This window comes from Crinia signifera, chromosome 2 (genome assembly GCF_055691185.1).
Source record: "Crinia signifera chromosome 2, ASM5569118v1, whole genome shotgun sequence".
In the NCBI taxonomy this organism is placed as follows: domain Eukaryota; kingdom Metazoa; phylum Chordata; class Amphibia; order Anura; family Myobatrachidae; genus Crinia; species Crinia signifera.
The window spans coordinates 52,451,790-52,470,156 of record NC_139218.1 but is presented as its reverse complement, the minus strand read 5'-3'; the positions used below and the strand labels follow the sequence as shown (position 1 = coordinate 52,470,156).

At 46.1% G+C, this 18,367-nt stretch overlaps 1 protein-coding gene across 2 annotated transcripts in view; it reads right to left on the bottom strand.

The window, feature by feature from the left end:
- MKS1 (MKS transition zone complex subunit 1) overlaps positions 1-18,367 on the bottom strand; it is a 34,870-nt gene that overhangs the window by 9,886 nt on the left and 6,617 nt on the right. Inside the window, exons 5-15 of one of the 2 annotated variants that reach the window (XM_083172086.1) lie at positions 14,239-14,336; positions 11,761-11,889; positions 10,166-10,270; positions 8,629-8,737; positions 7,829-7,885; positions 6,569-6,611; positions 5,696-5,758; positions 4,585-4,655; positions 2,299-2,368; positions 2,115-2,219; positions 839-972 (exon numbers count right to left, since the gene is read on the bottom strand). In XM_083172086.1, coding sequence (XP_083028212.1) covers positions 839-972; positions 2,115-2,219; positions 2,299-2,368; positions 4,585-4,655; positions 5,696-5,758; positions 6,569-6,611; positions 7,829-7,885; positions 8,629-8,737; positions 10,166-10,270; positions 11,761-11,889; positions 14,239-14,336 — 984 coding nt within the window. Of the gene's footprint in view, positions 1-838; positions 973-2,114; positions 2,220-2,298; positions 2,369-4,584; positions 4,656-5,695; positions 5,759-6,568; positions 6,612-7,828; positions 7,886-8,628; positions 8,738-10,165; positions 10,271-11,760; positions 11,890-14,238; positions 14,342-18,367 lie in introns of both variants that reach the window. The other variant, XM_083172087.1, reaches the window with a different exon arrangement.

Genomic DNA, 18,367 nt, shown 5'->3' with positions numbered 1-18,367 from the left:
ATCTCATTGCATCTCGGTTTTGCGATGAGATCAGATGAGATCTAGTACAAAAAGTATGTGCAGCACATACTTTTTGTACTAGATCTCATCTCATCTGATCTCATCGCAAAACCGATATGCTATGAGATGCGATATTGTATACAATAATTGTAACGTGTATGGGCACCTTTAGCCTAGTTTTGCCTAGTGAGATACCAGTTCCTAAACTGAATGTTTTAGTGCACAAGATGGCTACCTGCATGATTTCTAGGTGATCAGTACAATTTTGTTACAAAGTAAACAGTATGCTGATACTGACAGGGATATATACACCAAAATGTAACTGTATATTATAACACCTCCCCATAAAACTCATTTTCAGCAATCCAGCCTACAGCCGTCATTATTTATTAATTAACCAGGCACAGTAACCTAATTTCAAATGTATACCGCCATAGTTTTCTCACATTTCAGCTGAAAATACATAAATCCCAATGTAACAAATGGAGAGGCGCTGTTTAAAATATATACATTGGACAACACATTTCACTTATTAAACAATGTTCTCTGCTTATCACATTAAGGGGGGTATTCAATCCAAGATACCGAATGTCGGATGTTCTGACAGTCTGAATCCCGGATCAGTCCGCGGATCGCCGAAAACCCCTGTGGATGGTCTAAAAACAGCTGTGAATTCAACAGTCCTAGGCAGTTTCCGACAAAACAGATCCGACTTGTTTAAAGTGCCTTCAATGCTGTCAGCAACAGCAGCTTTGAATAGGCGCATATTGCATACCCCCTAAAGATTGAGCTTCACTTTAAAACCTGGCCACAAACAAACACAGTTCATTTATTTCACCTGGAAGGTTCCAGGAATTTTGACATATGTTAGGTCCTCAAGTTCTGGAGAACCGCCTATAAAAAACCTTCTGAGCTCAGACACTGTTCCTAGTTCCACAGGCCGCCATGTTTGTCTGGTGAGGACATGCATTCCTGGGTAGGAAATAAAAGTCTGTGTTATTCTATGTACCTTACTGTATACGCAGAAAGCATGTTACATACCTAAAGCAACCAGGCCATCATACGGAATGGTATCACCTATTTTGGAGGCTTAAATTTTAAGTGTGCTGTACTTACTGAAAATGATGATGCTTAACCTACGACATGCGAAGGAGCCAGCAAATGGGGTGCTGCAACTGCCGTGTAACTGGGGGTCATTCGCATGTGGTTGGAGTTGCTTCTTGTTCTTTATCAGCCATTTGCGCATGACTAATTCTGCGCATGCATTAATGGGTCCTACCTTTACGGAAGAAGGACAGCATTAGACTGTCAGTTATTGACAGTCTGATGTCGTTTGGGGATACGTAGGAGGCCTCTTCGTCCAAACAGAGACATGTACTGCAGCATGAGGCATCTGCTTGTATTAAATTCCACCTGCTCCATTACCTTTACAGAGCTAACCCCAACCACATCTGAACCAGGCCCATATATAAAGTGACCAAGGGGGGTATTCAATGTCAGGGGCACGGCTGTCGAGCTAGGTCGACAGCCATGCCCCTGTCCCGTTCTCGTTTTGCTCGCCTGGAGCTCGGCAGTTGGGATTCAATGTCCCGGCCGCCGAGCAGCGAGAAGGGGGCGTGGCCGCGAGCTGAGGACGGAAATAGACGAGCTCCGGCCGGGAGCTCACCTATTTCCGGCTTTTCTCGGCAGAACCAGCCCGACAGCTTGTGATGTCGGGCTCGTTCTGCGCAGAACCCCTGTTCAATGCTGTCGGGGAAGACAGCATTGAATAGGGCCCCGCAGCCATCTCCCCCATCGGGAGATGGCTGCGGGTGATCGACCAACATTGCATACCCCCCCAAGTGTGCTGATGACCTACTATATTACCAGGTGCTTTAAATTCTTCTGAAGAACCTTGTACAAACCACAATAAATGTCCAACTGTGAAAAATTAGATGTTAACTTTCAGCCATCCAATTTTGTTGTTCTCCAGAAAGCTTCAAGGTAAATGGTTGCTACAGGTTACAGAACAGTTTGCTGTATTTGATCAATTATGCTCTATAAGTAATAAGGATAACTAGCCATATGAGTATTAACTTCAGAGTACTATGCATTTGTGTGCGAGAGCTTCTCACCCGGGGTCTGAGGTATCACAACATATCCATAGCCTTCAACTCGATACCTCTGCCAAAAATCCAGAGAAAGGACCTCGAAGTACAGAACTGGCCATTTTGCTACATCTGGAATTATCATTAAGTAAAAGTTGTGAAACATCTGGACGAACTAGAGTCGAAAAATATGTAACTTCGTTTAACATACCCTCAGACTCAACCTCTTCAGAAAGGAAAAACTCAAAGCTGAAAGGATAGGAGAAATAGGCCACATTTTCCTGAGGAAGAGAGATTAGAGCAATGAGTAATAATCCAGATATCTGGGGTAATTTGAGCACACATTAATAAGACAGAACAGTATCCATTCAGTACTAAGAAGGGGACTTTCATCTCTGAATGCAAAGGGAACTCATTTTAAAAGGCATTTAGGGAACAACAGCATTTTTTTACAACCACATTCAGCCTCTGCAGCCTTGAATCCGTCACCTCCAAAAAAAAATGGTTTATTTTATTTAAATGTTGAAATGTACTGATGGCCGATTCAATTCCTATGTGCGTCTTCTGCTGGACATACAGTATATAGTAATGGGAGCTATTCAACTGTTGCTCTGAACAGACGCCTATTTCCCACAGTACACAGATTTTGTCTTGCATCCTCCATAGGTGCGGACTCTAAATGTGTTTAGATTCCGCACTTTGAACGCCCAAACCAGAACTTTTAGATGCCTTAAAGGGAACATTAGATGCATACAATGCTAGTGCGCATCTGATTGGAGCAACCATTGAATAGCTCCTGTACATGCACATATCTATATATGGTGTAATGTTAGCAGCATTACTGCCTCACAGCACTGAGGTCATGGGTTCGATCCCCACCATGGCTTTAACTGTGCGGAGTTTGTATGTTCTCCCCATACTTGCGTGGGTTTCCTCTGGGTACTCCGGTTTCCTCCCATAATCCAAAAATATACTGGTAGGTCAATTGGCTTCCAACAAAAATTAACCCTAGAATGTCTGTGTGCGCATGTATATGTATATGTGGTAGGAATATAGATTGTCAGCTCCACTGGGGCAAGGACTGATGTGAATGTTCAAATATTTGCTGTAAAGCGCTGCGGAATATGTGTGCACTATATAAGAAACTGATGATAATAATATTATATACACACATACCCACACAAAGCATACATACACATCATGTACACACACATCACATATCATCACAGCCCGAGCCCCACAGCATAACACCCCCCCCCCCCACATGTGTGCGTGTGTTATCGAACATAACAATAATATTTATCTATTAGAAAACATGGTACTCTTTACCTAGAAGGGCGCCAGCGATTGAAATCGCGGTCGTCGGGGGTAAAAATCGCGGTCATCGCGGGTAAATCGGGATGGCCGCGATGCCCGCGATTTTCCCATAGGGAACAATGTTAAAAAGGCTGATTGACCGCGATTTGACTGTTAAATGCCTCAATGGACCCGATTTGGCCCTAGGAATCAATGTTAAATGGGCCACAGAGCCCAAATAAGCACAATTAACCCTTAAATGTCCCCCCCAATTTTTAACGCCACCCCACGATCCACGTGATCCCGAAGCGTGTCGAGCGCAGCGAGCCCGCGAGGGGCGGCGGTACGCGTCCTCCGACCTTTTCATGCCCTACTATCCACTAGGGCGTGGAGTGAGAATATAATAGTGTGGCGAGCCACCGAGCCCGAAGCGTGGCGAGCGCAGCGAGCCCCGCGAGGGGACGCGGATACCTTCACAGGTAGACGCGTCCCCTCGCGGGCTTCACAGGTGTCGGCGTCGCCACGGACGCCACGGGGACGCGTATAACTGTGAAGGTATCCGCGTCCGCTCGCCACGCTTCGGGCTCGGTGGCTCGCTGCGCTCGCCACACTATTATATTCTCACTCCACGCCCTAGTGGATAGTAGGGCATGAAAAGGTCGGAGGACGCGTACCGCTGCGCTCGCCACGCTTCGGGTTCGCGTGGATCGTGGGGTGGCGTTAAAAATTGGGGGGGGACATTTAAGGGTTAATGGGCTCTGTGGCCCATTTAACATTGATTTCTATGGCCAAATCGGGTCCATTGAGCCATTTAACAGTAAAATCGGGTCCATCGCGCCTTTTAACATTGATTCCTATGGGAAATCGGGAGCATCGCGTCGCGGGCATCGCGGGTACATTTATGGACGGCCGCGACCGACACGATTTCCATGTTTAACATGGGTTTCAATGGGAAATCGCGGGCATCGCGTCGGTCGCGTCGCGGCCAGACATAAATGTACCCGCGATGCCCGCGACGGGCGCCCTTCTAGGTAAAGAGTACCGAAAACATTTATAAAACTTTTAAGTTATTACTTTCAACCGACAACAATTGCTAAGTATTTTTCTTGCGACTGTTTTGTGATTTGTGTTGCACTGACACTGAGTGCCGTTCCACTTCATACCACATAGTACTGTATACCAACCAAACATGGGAACTTACTCTTGCAAGTGTTTTAGGCCTACAGCTCTGGGTTACTCCTGACAATTCCTGGAATGCAGGGCTGGACCAGTCTGCAAAGCAAAAACATTGAAATAACAACAAAAATAAGTTTTATAAGGAGCTCTAAGTCACCAATGGATGATTGAATATCAGTGGCGAATAAGGAGTCTGCCTTACAGCAACCACACACACACACACACACACACACACACTTTCCTCATCTGCAGTCACTCAAATTATTCCACTAAAACAAATAATAGAAATGATATAAACAACTTGTATGGAGGCCCCATGAGGTGGACCATAACATTGAAATGTTGTACATTAAAGTTGCTCATTTGAAAAAATACTGGAATGCCCGGTTATGGATTACCTTCTTTTTCTTTTTCATGTACTCAATAATATACCAGGTCAATTAAATAAAATATGAAGCCCAAGTGGCATCCCCACTTGCCAGTTTAAAGCTAGTACATCTTAGCCTACAAGACTTCCCTAAACCCGTCCCAGCAGGTGGCCTGCTAACTCTGTGTGGGATGAGGAGGAGCTGAGTACTTGCCTAGGTTATTTCACACTCAGAGATGCTGGTACATAAGGCTGCTTAAGGTCAAAGCAACCAGATAGATGTAGTGGTAGTTACAGCATGTTTGAGCGGGTTTTAGGTCACAGCCGCCCAGTGTGTATGCCATAGCGGTGCTGCGCACTCCCGCATCATCGCCAGGAAAGCCGTTCATCTGCTGGTAATACCAGCAGATGAGCAGCTTTGAGGAAGGCTTTGCATAGCACTGTGCTATACAAAGCCGTCCTCTCCCCGCTGATGGTGCCGGGCAGGGGGAAAGCCGCTCAGTGTGTATAGCGATCATCGCTGTCCATACACGCTGGGCATAGTCGCCCGGTGTGTATGGAACTTTAGCCATATGTCCAAACAAACAACAAAAAAATTCATAGTTTGTAGAAAGTATCAACTAAAATTTAAACTGGGTATTTCCCAAACTGTGATGTCTTTTATTAGGTGGTACTAAATTAATTGTGCAGCTCTTCGGCATAATCAATATATGTTCTTTGCATGAATCTGTAAAATATTGTGTATGCACGGTCTCCATTTCATACTTACTCTTAGGCAGCTCCATGAAGTAATGCACATAAATATTATTAAAATCATATTCCTGAGCAGACACTGGGGTAAGAGAGAGAAAATTGAGATTAGAATCCAAATTTAATTTCGGAATGTCCACCTACAGCCTGAAGGAAAGTTGCACTGATAATTGGACAGGTACTGTGCTAGTTCCTGGCTCTGGGCAGTTAGTAACTACGGGTACTGTGCTAGTTCCTGGCTCTGGGCAGTTAGTAACTACGGGTACTGTGCTAGTTCCTGGCTCTGGGCAGTTAGTAATTACAGGTACTGTGCTAGTTCCTGGCTCTGGGCAGTTAGTAACTACAGGTACTGTGCTAGTTCCTGGCTCTGGGCAGTTAGTTACTATGGGTACTGTGCTAGTTCCTGGCTCTGGGCAGTTAGTAACTACGGGTACTGTGCTAGTTCCTGGCTCTAGGCATTTGGTAATTACAGGAACTGGGATAGTTTCTGGTTCTGGGTAATTGGTAATTACAAGTACTGTGCTAGTTCATGGCTCTGTGTAGTTGGTAATTACAAGTACTGTGCTAGTTCATGGCTCTGTGTAGTTGGTAATTACAGGTACTGTGCTAGTTTCTGGCTCTGGGCAGTTAGTAAATACGGGTACTGTGCTAGTTCCTGGCTCTGGGCAGTTGGAAACTACAGGTACTGTGCTAGTTCCTGGCTCCGGGCAGTTAGTAACTACGGGTACTGTGCTAGTTCCTGGCTCCGGGCAGTTGGAAATTACAGGTACTGTGCTAGATCTTGGGTCTGTGCACTTGCTAAATACAGATAATGTTATTAAACATATTATTGCTTTATATATTTACAAAGACAAATATATCATAGTAACAAAACAAAAATAATAAAACTCACCAATCTCTCCATTGATAAAGACCTGCAGGGTCCCAGCAGGTGGCTGTAAACCAGATTAAACAGAGACTTTACAATAGAAAATACAAGTATGCATATCTAACAAATAACTTCCATTTATGAAGCCGACCCAATAAGTATAACTTTGCATTAGTTTGGCACTGGTGCACCTGTTCCTCTCAGACCAATTAACACAGAAAACTAGCCTCTGTTCTAGTAGTATCCTTCACACACTGGGCCGTATTCAATGCGGGTCGCCATGGCCAGCGAGGAGGTTAAACAGCGAGGATCACAAAAAAACAGCGATCCTCACTGTTTAACCGCCTCGCCGGCCGATCGCCCTATTCAACATTCCGGGGGAATCCTCGATGTCACAGGAAAGCGCTGTTTCAGCATCAAAATATGCAGATTCCCCCTCACTCCAAAAACGGGGCGAGGGGGAATCGGCGTATTAGGGGGGTCAGTTGAATACTGAGGGGGCCAGCGGTGACATCGAGCAGGCAGCCCTGCTCGCTGTCACCGCTCGCCCCTGGGATTGAATACTTGCCACTGTATGCGGTTTATCCAGTGTGCGCATTATAAAATACTGTAGTGAGCAAGCAAAAATAAAAATACATCAAAGCATTTCTGGGTTGGCCTTTATATAGTATTGTCCTCTACCTGTGACCAGTACAATGAAGCAATTAGCTACAATTATTACTGCAGTTAATTAGTGAATTGATCTTCCATGGATATATTTAACTGTCCCCAATGCCGGCAGTCACTGTGAACATTCTCCAAGGCACGTGGAAACATCCCAGATAACCAGCCATATCAACCCCACTTTTTCACAAACACACAAAGGGGGTATTCAATCTAGGATCACGGCTGTTGATCCCTGCTGACAGCAGTGATCCTGGCCCGTTTGCGGTCAGCCTGACAGGGTATCAATGTCCCACCTGCCGATCGTTGCAAAGGTGCCGTGGCCGCGAAAACGGCTGTGGATTGGCGATCTGAGGCCGGGATCGTGACAATCCATGCCCGGTATCGGCAGAACGGGCCCCACAGCTTCTAATGTCATCAATGCTGTAGAGAGCATTGAATAGGGAGCCGCCGCTATTTCCCCCGTCGGAAATAGCGGAGGCACATTTAATACCCCTTAGACCCAGGAAAATGTTTCAAGTAAAAATAATTGTCTTGGGAGGGGAAAGAACACCCATCTAATTGAAATTTTTTACATTTAGATAAAAGAATAGTGGAAAAAACAGGCTCCAGGTTACTTGCCATCTCAAAATCTGATCCCACCAAATTGTTCAGGTATTCTCTATGTCGGCTGTACAGCTGAGGAATAAACCACAAGGATGTTTCAATATCATTATATTATAAGAGAGTATGGGGCAGATTTATTAAGCTTGGAGAAGAGATAAACTGGAGATAAAGTGGAGAAAAGGTAAAAGGAGATAAAGCACCAGCTGTGTTTGAAAAAGACAGTTGGGAGTTGATTGGCTGGTGCTTTATCTCCATTTACCTTTTCTCTGCTTTATCTCCAGTTTATCTCTTCTCCAAGCTTAATAAATCTGCCCCTGAGAGTGATAGAGAGTGAGAGATATGTTCTATGGTGTTGGAATGCAAGCGGCGGCAATCTGTACTTAACTGTATGCTTTACCGGACCAGGAAATGATGTATGCTTCTGTAACATGCGTTTCGGTGTGTGAAACAACCGCCAGCTCAGTGTGTTGTGACACGCAGAGGGAGGCATTTAAGGAGCACCAGGTACATGCAGGTAATACCGCTTAAGACTGCTATGTACTGAGATGTCCATTTATATTGCTTGCTGCTGTTATAGGCTTCAAAAAGTTGATGGGACTGAAATATTTCATGACATACTGCAAGATTATGTAAGCATAATAAAATAATTTGTTAGTATGTCTGCTGGATTGAATGCCTGTTCTTCCTTTAGTATTTTATATTTGGGACACAGAGATTGAGGATCCTAGTACAGTGCACCTCTCTGTTGCTACACACTGATGAGAATAAGGAACCCTGGATAGATGGATATTGAGTAGACATTTAGTTGCACTTACATCCTTATAGAGATTTTCCTCTTGCTCCTGCTCTGCTCTCTGTACTGAGTCAGAGACGTGCTGCAGGGTAAATTTCCATAGCTCACGCTTGTGACCCTCCACCTCCAGCCTAAATAGAAAATGGGGTATAATTACTGACCGTAAATCAGCCCCAGCTGTAGTGCAATGTTGGAGCTTGCTAAAATACCTCACAGGTGTTTTATTGTTTGGGTATTTTATTGTTTCTGTGCAGGGTAAATACTAGCTACTTGATTTTTACACTGCAATATAGATATCAGTTTGAAGTACATCCCCCACCCAAATCTAACTCTCTCTGCACATGTTACATCAGCCCCACCTGCAGTGCATATGGTTTTATCCATTAGAGAGTGATTGTGCCTTTCGGAGTGAATCAGAATAACCCCCTGAATTTGGGAACCACTGCTCTAGTGCCTAACCCAACCTCCCCTTCACAGCTGAACCCCAATATTGACAACTGTTGACATTCTGAGAATATCAAAACTGTGTCTTCTTTAATATTTAACAATGTCGACATCATAATGGTCGACAATTGTGGTTGCATACCTCCCAACATGATCCTCTCCAGGAGGGACAAAATGCTCTATTCCTGGACTTTCCTCTGCCTATCCATTAACTTGTTTAAAACAAGTGATGGCTGTCATAGATTAAGAGGAAAGTCCAGAAACAGAGCTTTTCTTTCCCTCCTGGAATGGGTCATGTCAGGAGGTATGTGGTGGTCGACTCTGACTATACCCTGTCTAGAGATACTCTGAAGAAGAAATATTTAGTTTCTGGTTCTATTCTTGTACATTACACCAGAATACTCATTACAATGACAATTTCCCAACCCAACTTGGAATGGGTTGGATTACACACCACTGACAATGTCAACAAATCATGAAATGTGTTGGTCATGTAATCATGTGGTCCATATAATATCACTAACCACTCTAATTCATTTACAGTTGTTCAAATTATTCAGTACATGACTGGGGTCATATGCATACTAATTGTTATAAACGTATTAGAAATAGACAGGTGCACCCTGTTACCTTCTAGTACACAATTCCTATACAGTACTGAGAAACTGCCCAGCAAGAAGAGTTTGAACATTTTTGGCATTTAGGGAGATTTCTGCATGGGGTGCTGGACGCGGTCCCGACAGTCGGAATCCCGACAGTCATTTACCCGACGTCGGGATCCCGACTGTCAAACCGCAGACAGCCGGGTGCCCGGCGGCCACCTGCTATTTTCCCTCGTGGGGGTCCACGACCCCCATAGAGGGAGAATAGAATAGGTGGCTGGCGTAGCGAGCCACCGTGCCCGCAGCGTGGCGAGCCCCCAAGGGGCTTTTTTGGGCTCGCCATGCTGTCTGAGTCCGGGCAGTCAGGATCCCGACGTCGGACTAATGACTGTCGGAATCCCGACTGTTGGAACCCCATACCACACCCTCTGCATGGTCAGTTCCCACAGGTGTATTATATTGTATAATATTAATATATATAAAATGTACGGTCTTCCTTGGAATCTCCTTTACCTGTATGGACCCTTTGTTCCAGTTACATCAGGCTTGAACGTGATCACTCCATTACTGTCTACACGTACGGTGCAGAGAACATGCTCATGCTCTTTGAATCCAAGTCTGTAAAATGTTCAAATACAACATAAGTAATGCACAAGCAGTCACAGTCAGCCGGCTACTGACAAACTAATGTTTTACTTTAAGTAATAATAAAAAGGTTTTCCTGTAATAATGTAGAATTAAGCATCCTGGTCATTTGGAATTCATTGAGTAGTGACAAAGGGCCCAATTCAGAAGGAATGGGATAATTGGATTGACAGTAACTAGGTTGACAAGCATTAGGTCGACACCACTAGGTCGACAATCATGTAGACATGGGGAAAGTCGACAGTCCAAAGGTCAACATGGTGTTTTTCACTGTTTTTGTGTCCCGAATTTCTACACAGTCGACATGGACACTATTCTATTGTCCCACCATGCCCTAGTGGATGGTAGGGCATGAAATACCGCCTGTCGACACGTCGGCTCAAAGAAAAAGTGAAAAACCCCATGTTGACCTTTTCACTGTCGACCTTCCCCATGTTGACCTAATATATTTGTGTCAACCTAATAACCTGTCAACCTAACCCATGTCAACCTTAAGTCATGTCGACCTAGTGGCCGTATCCTATTCAGAGATGGACACAAATCGCTTTTTTTATACATAATGGGGCAGCCTGGAGAAGAGATAAAGTGGAGATAAGGTAAAAAGAGATAACGCATCAGCCCAACTCCCAACTGTCATTTTGAAACACAGTTCATTGGCTGGTACTTTATCTCCTTTTACCTTTTCTCCGCTTTATCTCTTCTCCAGGCTTAATACATCTGCCCCTATATTAGATGTGGCTAAGGGCCTGATTCAGACCTGTCTGCTAGGTTGCGTATGTTCGCAGCCTAGTGAGCAGGTAAACGCTGCCCTGCTGCAGCTGCCAGTAACGGGTGCCCCAAAGCAGACCTGGTCCTGGGTAATAAGTACCCCCTCCCCTCCTCTCTCGGTGCCACTGCCCAAAGCTTTGGAGCCACCCATTGTGTAAACAAACATATAAGCAGTTTATAAAAACGGCTTTGGCAGGTATCAGCAATATTCTGAAAAAAAGAGCAAATGATGTGACCAACACCTTATACCACAAACTTTAGCAAGCGGTGTGTGTGCCCACACCGCCTGGTACACACCATATCTATTAACCTACAGGAAACTACACAGGATCGGATTCAGAGATGGATGGTTTTTGCACAGCAGCTGCGTCTTTGAATGTACCTGCTGTGCAAAAATATGTTATTGCCTGCAGAAGGCGCCCGAGTGCTGCATCCAAAGGTGCATTGGCAATAGCATCAGCCACCTGAGACATCTCCAATGCATGACAGATAGCTGCAAATAATATAGGCTTGGCTCTAACAAAATGCAGAAAATATTTTCAAGCATGACCACCAATAGATGTTAAGTCACCATGAACATTTCACACAAGCTGGATATCTTCAATTGACTATTTTAGAGATGCTGGTGTAAGGTTCTCAGAGTTATTAAATTTGATAAAACAAAAATAGGACTGACAATGAATAGATGGACTCACTTTCCACTGGGTCCTAAATCTGCCATGATGTACATGGTCTGCACTGGTGTACTTATGGTGTGATTATTCTTTCTGAACTCCTCCGAGGGCTCCCATGTGACCAGGCTATTCCGCATCCCGACTGCATCTCTAGAGGATACAACAGAGAAAGATAAAGTATGCACAGTCACAAATTAGTAGTATAACAAAAACTAAAGATCCTTTGGGAGCTGCAAAAAAAAAAAAAAATGGAGAAACACCACAAATACAGTTTTGCTTATGCTTTACAGTTATTTGTGTGGACTGCCATAAGATGTGCCTAGGAGGTGTAGAATGTGCGCCCTTTTGATGGGAGGAGGTGAATTTGTGTGAGGTGTGTGGAAGAAACATTCTCTCTTTCTCTAAAACATTTTTATAAAGATTCCATCATGATAAAATTCATAAGCATAGCTGCAGAGTATAGAAGAAAATGGAGGACTGATGAATACACAGAATGATAATGATTCTCTACGGCACTATGATTCATTACAGTTTGGGAACCATTGGTCTAACGGTATCCCCTGTATACACATATATTACAGAAATGTTCCCACCTCGGTAAATGGCTGCACACAGGAGGAAAATCCCAATAGTGCAGGGGTGGCCAGACCTGTCCTCAAGATCTACCAGTGGTGCATGTTTTCCAGGCAACCTGTGGATCTATAGTAGGAATTAATGCAGCATGTTTTAAAATGTGACAGTTAGTAATGACTACAGCTGTGCACCAACTAGGTGACCTGGGAAATGTGACAGTTAGTAATGACTACAGCTGTGCACCAGCTAGGTAACCTGGGAAATGTGACAGTTAGTAATGACTACAGCTGTGCACCAACTAGGTGACCTGGGAAATGTGACAGTTAGTAATGACTACAGCTGTGCACCAGCTAGGTAACCTGGAAAACGTAGACAGTTGGTAGATCTCGAGGACCGGTTTGGCCACCCCTGCAATAGTGTATGCGGATGTGTAACCCGTTTTTCTTATAGCTTATAAACTGCAAAAGTACATAAATGAGTAGAACAGAGTTTGGGAGGAGCACTGGTTTCCCCTACTGATTAGGGTTAAGTCATTTAGGACCGCATATTCACAAAAAAAGATTCATCTACTTCTAAGCTGTAATAAATACAGTAACTTGTGATATGATTCAAAATAAAAATGGTAGCAGTGTTATATCGATAGAATAAAGATGTACAAGGCAAGAGAAAACTCTTTATGTTGGGGCACGCTTAAGCTGGGAACACATTAGACGATGAGCAAACGCCGCGATGGTCAGACCCATTTTATTTTGGACTCCCGGTGAAATTATATGGTATATACACATTGGCCCTTATTCTGGTTCATTCGCAAAGGCAGATTCCTGCTCAAATGGACAAAAGCTGGTGCGCTGCAGGTGGGGCAGATGTAAGATGTGTAGAGAGAATTAGATTCTGGTGAGTTATTTTGTTTCTGTGTAGGGAAAATACTGACTGCTTTATTTTTACACTGCAATATAGATCTCACTTTGTAGTAAAACCCCACCCAAATCTAATTCTCTCTGCACAAGTTACATCTGCCCCACCTGCAGTGCACATGACAATCTCCATTTGAGAAGGAATTTGCCTTTGTGAGTGAACCAGAATAAGGGCCACTGTGTATATACTATATCAAGATACAATATATCATGCATGAAATGAATAGAATAAATGCCAAGATTCTCAGTTTGAGCAGCATGTTGGGCTGACCAGATGAGAACCTTTTCTTTTTGTATATATTGGGACTAACTATCCCTACCTTAGCGGCAGCTTTTAGAAAACCAGCTCTAAGCAGCGCCCGAGAATTCTCCCATTTATTGGTTGTATATAACATTACTTTTTTCCACCCAAACATGCAAAGCATGATGCCGAGGGAGCACACACAGGGGCAGATTTATTAAGCTCAGTGAAGTTATAAAGTGTCACTGGCCAATCAGCTCCTAACTGTGAAGTTACAAGCTTGGTTTGAAAAATGACAGGTAGGAGCTGATTGGCCGGTGATAAAAACCAGACACTTCATCACTTCACCAATCCTATTAAATCTACCCCATAGTGACTATATAAACTATACCACTGCCGTTCTGATCAATCAAAATCAGGCAAACCGTTCAATATATCTAATATTGTGTATCCAGCTTTAAATTAGTTAAAACTTAACTTTTAATCACATATTTGAGTTAGACTCACAAAAAATGTAACACACAAAAGACAAACTGTAAAAAAATAAGCATGAAATAGATGACCATTTACAATACCACATATATCCACGTCATGCACATACAGGATTGGTGTATAAATCGCTCAGGACCCCTATCACCACAAAATATAGCTGTTTTCTGCTTTTGCCATTTTGTGTACGCAGCTTAAGAGCACCCCAACAAAAAGAGTTTTGTTTTGCCTTGTCAATAAAGTACTGTACATAAAGTACCCGTATTGTATGGTAATACTCACAAAGGTTTTATGTCTTGTCGCCGTCTTCTGAGGTTTGCCATCCGCTCCACTAGGAATGTGCGCTGCTCCCTGTCAGTGGTGGTGACTGCCTGACCGTGCTGTTCTCGGGATAAAAAACAGTAAGTGTTATAAAAGTGGACTACTACAGTAAGCAATTTACACACCTTCTTGGAAAGAAAGGATTTAAATCAGCCAGCTGGTAGACGAGTGTTCATTATAATTATTCAACCTCTCTGTACACCTAGGTGCGCCTGAAGTTTCTTGGCACATCTCAGGAGTGTAGAGTAGGTGCATAATGGACGGACCTTTTAACGCCCTGTCTAACATCACAGCATTTTCGGCTGAACAGCATGTAGGCAACATATAAGCTTACCAGAACTTTGCAAGGGAGATGGTGGGAAATGCAAAGTCGCTTATAAGCGGCTTTGAATTACCGTCGGATTTGAGCGAAGAACATGCATGTAGCTGCGATCCCAGCACTGCGGCCAATGTTGCAAGCTGGGATCCAACACTGCGACCATCGGTCATGATGTGCCACACAGAGGGCCAGCTGAGAATGTCTCGGCTTACGCAACTGGACAATGTAAGGGCAGGCAGACCCTTGGCTCAACTCAGAAAGAAGGGGGCTCCCCCCGCCACCTCAATGTCACTACCTGTCAATCAAGCAACAGCAGAGGGGATCTATGGGAATCTGCATGCTGAAACACTGCGTGGAATCTCCTATATATTTGGCTACATCTGTCACTCAAAGTGGGTGTCTGTGTCTATAACGCTCTGTTCCTGGACTTTCCTCTTAATGTGTGATTGCCTTCATCTGTGCTGAACACCTTTCTGAGAAATTAACCTGTTTAAAACAGGTGATGGCAATCATACATTAAGGGGAAGTCTAGAAACAGAGCATTGTGTCCCTCCTGGAGAGGGTCATGTTGGGAGGTATGTGACAGAGAACCAGCCCAGTGAGCCCACAGACAGTGCCAGACACCCACTGCCTTCCCATGTTGCCCAGCACTGCTACTCCACAGCCACCAGGTGAGCGCCCCCCTCCCGCGATTTGCGGCAAAACTTCCCCCCCTGCGCGCGCCCCCCCCTTCCGCGATTCGTGGCAAAAACACCCGCTCCCCCGCGACCCCCCCTACCGCGATTCGCAGCAAAAACACCCCCGCGAACCCCTCTCCCGCGATTCGCTGCAAAAAGAACCCCCCCACGACCCCTCCCGCAATTCGCGGCATAACCACCACCCCGCGACCCCCCCTCCCGCGAATCGCGGAAACCCCCCCCCCCCCCGCGACCTCCCTCCCGCGATTCGCGGCAAAAAGAACCCCCCCGCGACCCCCCCTTGCACGATTGGCGGCACCCCCCCTGCGACCCCCCTCCCGCGATTCGCGGCACCCCCCCCGCAATTCGCAGCAGCCCCAGGATTAAATGGCACATGCAAAACACTGACATGGCTATGGTCGACAATGAAAAAGGTTGACATGAGTTTTTGAAGATTTATTTTTAATTTTTTTTATTTTTTGATATTCATTGTCATGTGTCGACATGGACACCAATGAAGTGGCAGACTTATGTCAACATTTACATGTGTTGACCTTTCTGTGTTGATTTTTTCTTGTGGCGATTCGCGTCACACCCCCCCGCAACCCCCCCTCCCGCGATTCGCGGCACCCCCCGTGACCCCCCACCTCCCGCAATTCGCGGCAACCCCCCACCGGAACCCCTGTGAACCCCGCCCTCCCGCGATTCGCGGCACCCACCCCCGCGACTCCCCCTCCCGCAATTCGCGGCACCCCCCCGTGATTCGCGGCAGCTCCAGAATTAAATTGCACATGGAAAACACTGACATGGCTATGGTCGACAATGAAAAAGGTTGACATGAGTTTTTGAATTTTTTTTGTCATTTTTTGAATATTTTCATATTCATTGTCATGTGTCGACATGGACACCAATGAAGTGCCACACTTATGTCAACATTTACATGTGTTGACCTTTCTGTGTTGATTTTTTTCTTGTGGTGATTCGCGTCACACCCCCCGCAACCCCCCCTCCGGCGATTCGCGGCACCCCGGCACCCCCTCGCGACCCCCCCCTCCCGCAATTCGCGGCAACCCCCCACCGGAACCCCAATGAACCCCGCTCTCCCGCGATTCGCGGCACCCACCCCCCGCAACCCCCCCTCCCGCAAATCGCGGCACCCCCCGCAATTCGCGGCAGCCCCAGGATTAAATGGCACATGCAAAACACCGGCACGGCTATGGTCGACAATGAAAAAGGTTGACATGAGTTTTTAAAGATTTATTTCATTTTTTGAATGTTTTCATATTCATTGTCATGTGTCAACATGGACACCAATGAAGTGGCACACTTATGTCAACATTTACATGTGTTGACCTTTCTGTGTTGATTTTTTCTTGTGGCGATTCGCGTCACACCCCCCCGCAACCCCCCCTCCCGCGATTCGCGGCACCCCCGGTGACCCCCCACCTCCCGCAATTCGCGGCAAACCCCCACCGGAACCCCTGTGAACCCCGCCCTCCCGCAATTCGCTGCACCCAACCCCGCGACCCCCCCCTCCCGTAATTCGCGGCACCCCCCGTGATTCGCGGCAGCTCCAGAATTAAATTGCACATGGAAAACACTGACATGGCTATGGTCGACAATGAAAAAGGTTGACATGAGTTTTTGAAGTTTTCTTTTTCATTTTTTGAATATTTTCATATTCATTCTCATGTGTCGACATGGACACCAATGAAGTGCCACACTTATGTCAACATTTACATGTGTTGACCTTTCTGTGTTGATTTTTTCTTGTGGCGATTTGCGTCACACCCCCCCCCCCCCCACAACCCCCACTCCCGCGATTCACGGCACACACACACACACACCTCCCCCGCGATTCTCGGCACCCCACCCCGTGACCCCCCCTCCCGTGATTCAGGGCACACCCCCGCGACCCCCCCTCCCATGATTCGCCGCAACCCCCGCCCCGTAACCCCCCCTCCCGCGATTCGCGGCACCCACCCCCGCGACCCCCCCTCCCGCAATTCGCGGCACCCCCCCCCCCGCGATTCGCGGCAGCTCCAGAATTAAATTGCACATGGAAAACACTGACATGGCTATGGTCGACAATGAAAAAGGTTGACATGAGTTTTTGAAGTTTTTTTTTTCATTTTTTGAATGTTTTCATATTCATTCTCATGTGTCGACATGGACACCAATGAAGTGCCACACTTATGTCAACATTTACATGTGTTGACCTTTCTGTGTTGATTTTTTCTTGTGGCGATTCGCGTCACACCCCCCCACCCCCCGCAACCCCCTCTCTCGCGATTCACGGCACACACACACCCCCCCGCGATTCTCGGCACCCCACCCCGTGACCCCCCCTCCCGTGATTCACGGCACACCCCCCGCGACCCCCCCTACCATGATTCGCCGCAACCCCCGCCCCCGTAACCCCCCTCCCGCGACTTGCGGCAACCCACCCCGCGACCCCCCTCCCGCGATTCTCTGCAATCCCTCCCGCGATTCGCAGCATCCACCCCCCCACAACCCCCCCTCCTGCAATTCGCGGCACCCTCCGCGACCCCCCCCCTCCCGCGATTCGCGGACACCTAAGTTGCAATACAGGGCATCTTTCATACAATTCTAACCATATTTCTCATATACAAACGTTCACAAATTAAGGGGGCGCAGCCCCTTACGACGGTGTGAAGAGCGCCCGTAGGGCGCGATGAATCACCTAGTGTTAATATAATCTCTGAATCAGACCCTAAAAAAGCAGTGATAATTCACCTCTGTATCACATGATGCTGCTGGACACTTATCTCTACATGCAATTGACATCAGCTCAGTTGATGTAGCTAATTGACAGGATATCTCTGATTAATGGAGGCATGCCTCACACCTGGACGCTGTGCCATTATGCCACTATGGAGCATCTCAACCAAACTGAGAGTCCGTTCTCCTTCCACAAGATGCATGAAGACAGCATTACGGGTAAAGCCAGGACAAGGCAGTAATTTGGCTCTGCTCTGTCTCCCCCTCTGCATGCACTTAGTGGTATCACATAAGGGTTGGGATCATATGGTCGACCACAGGAAGGTCGACATTCATTAGGTTGACTGCTAAA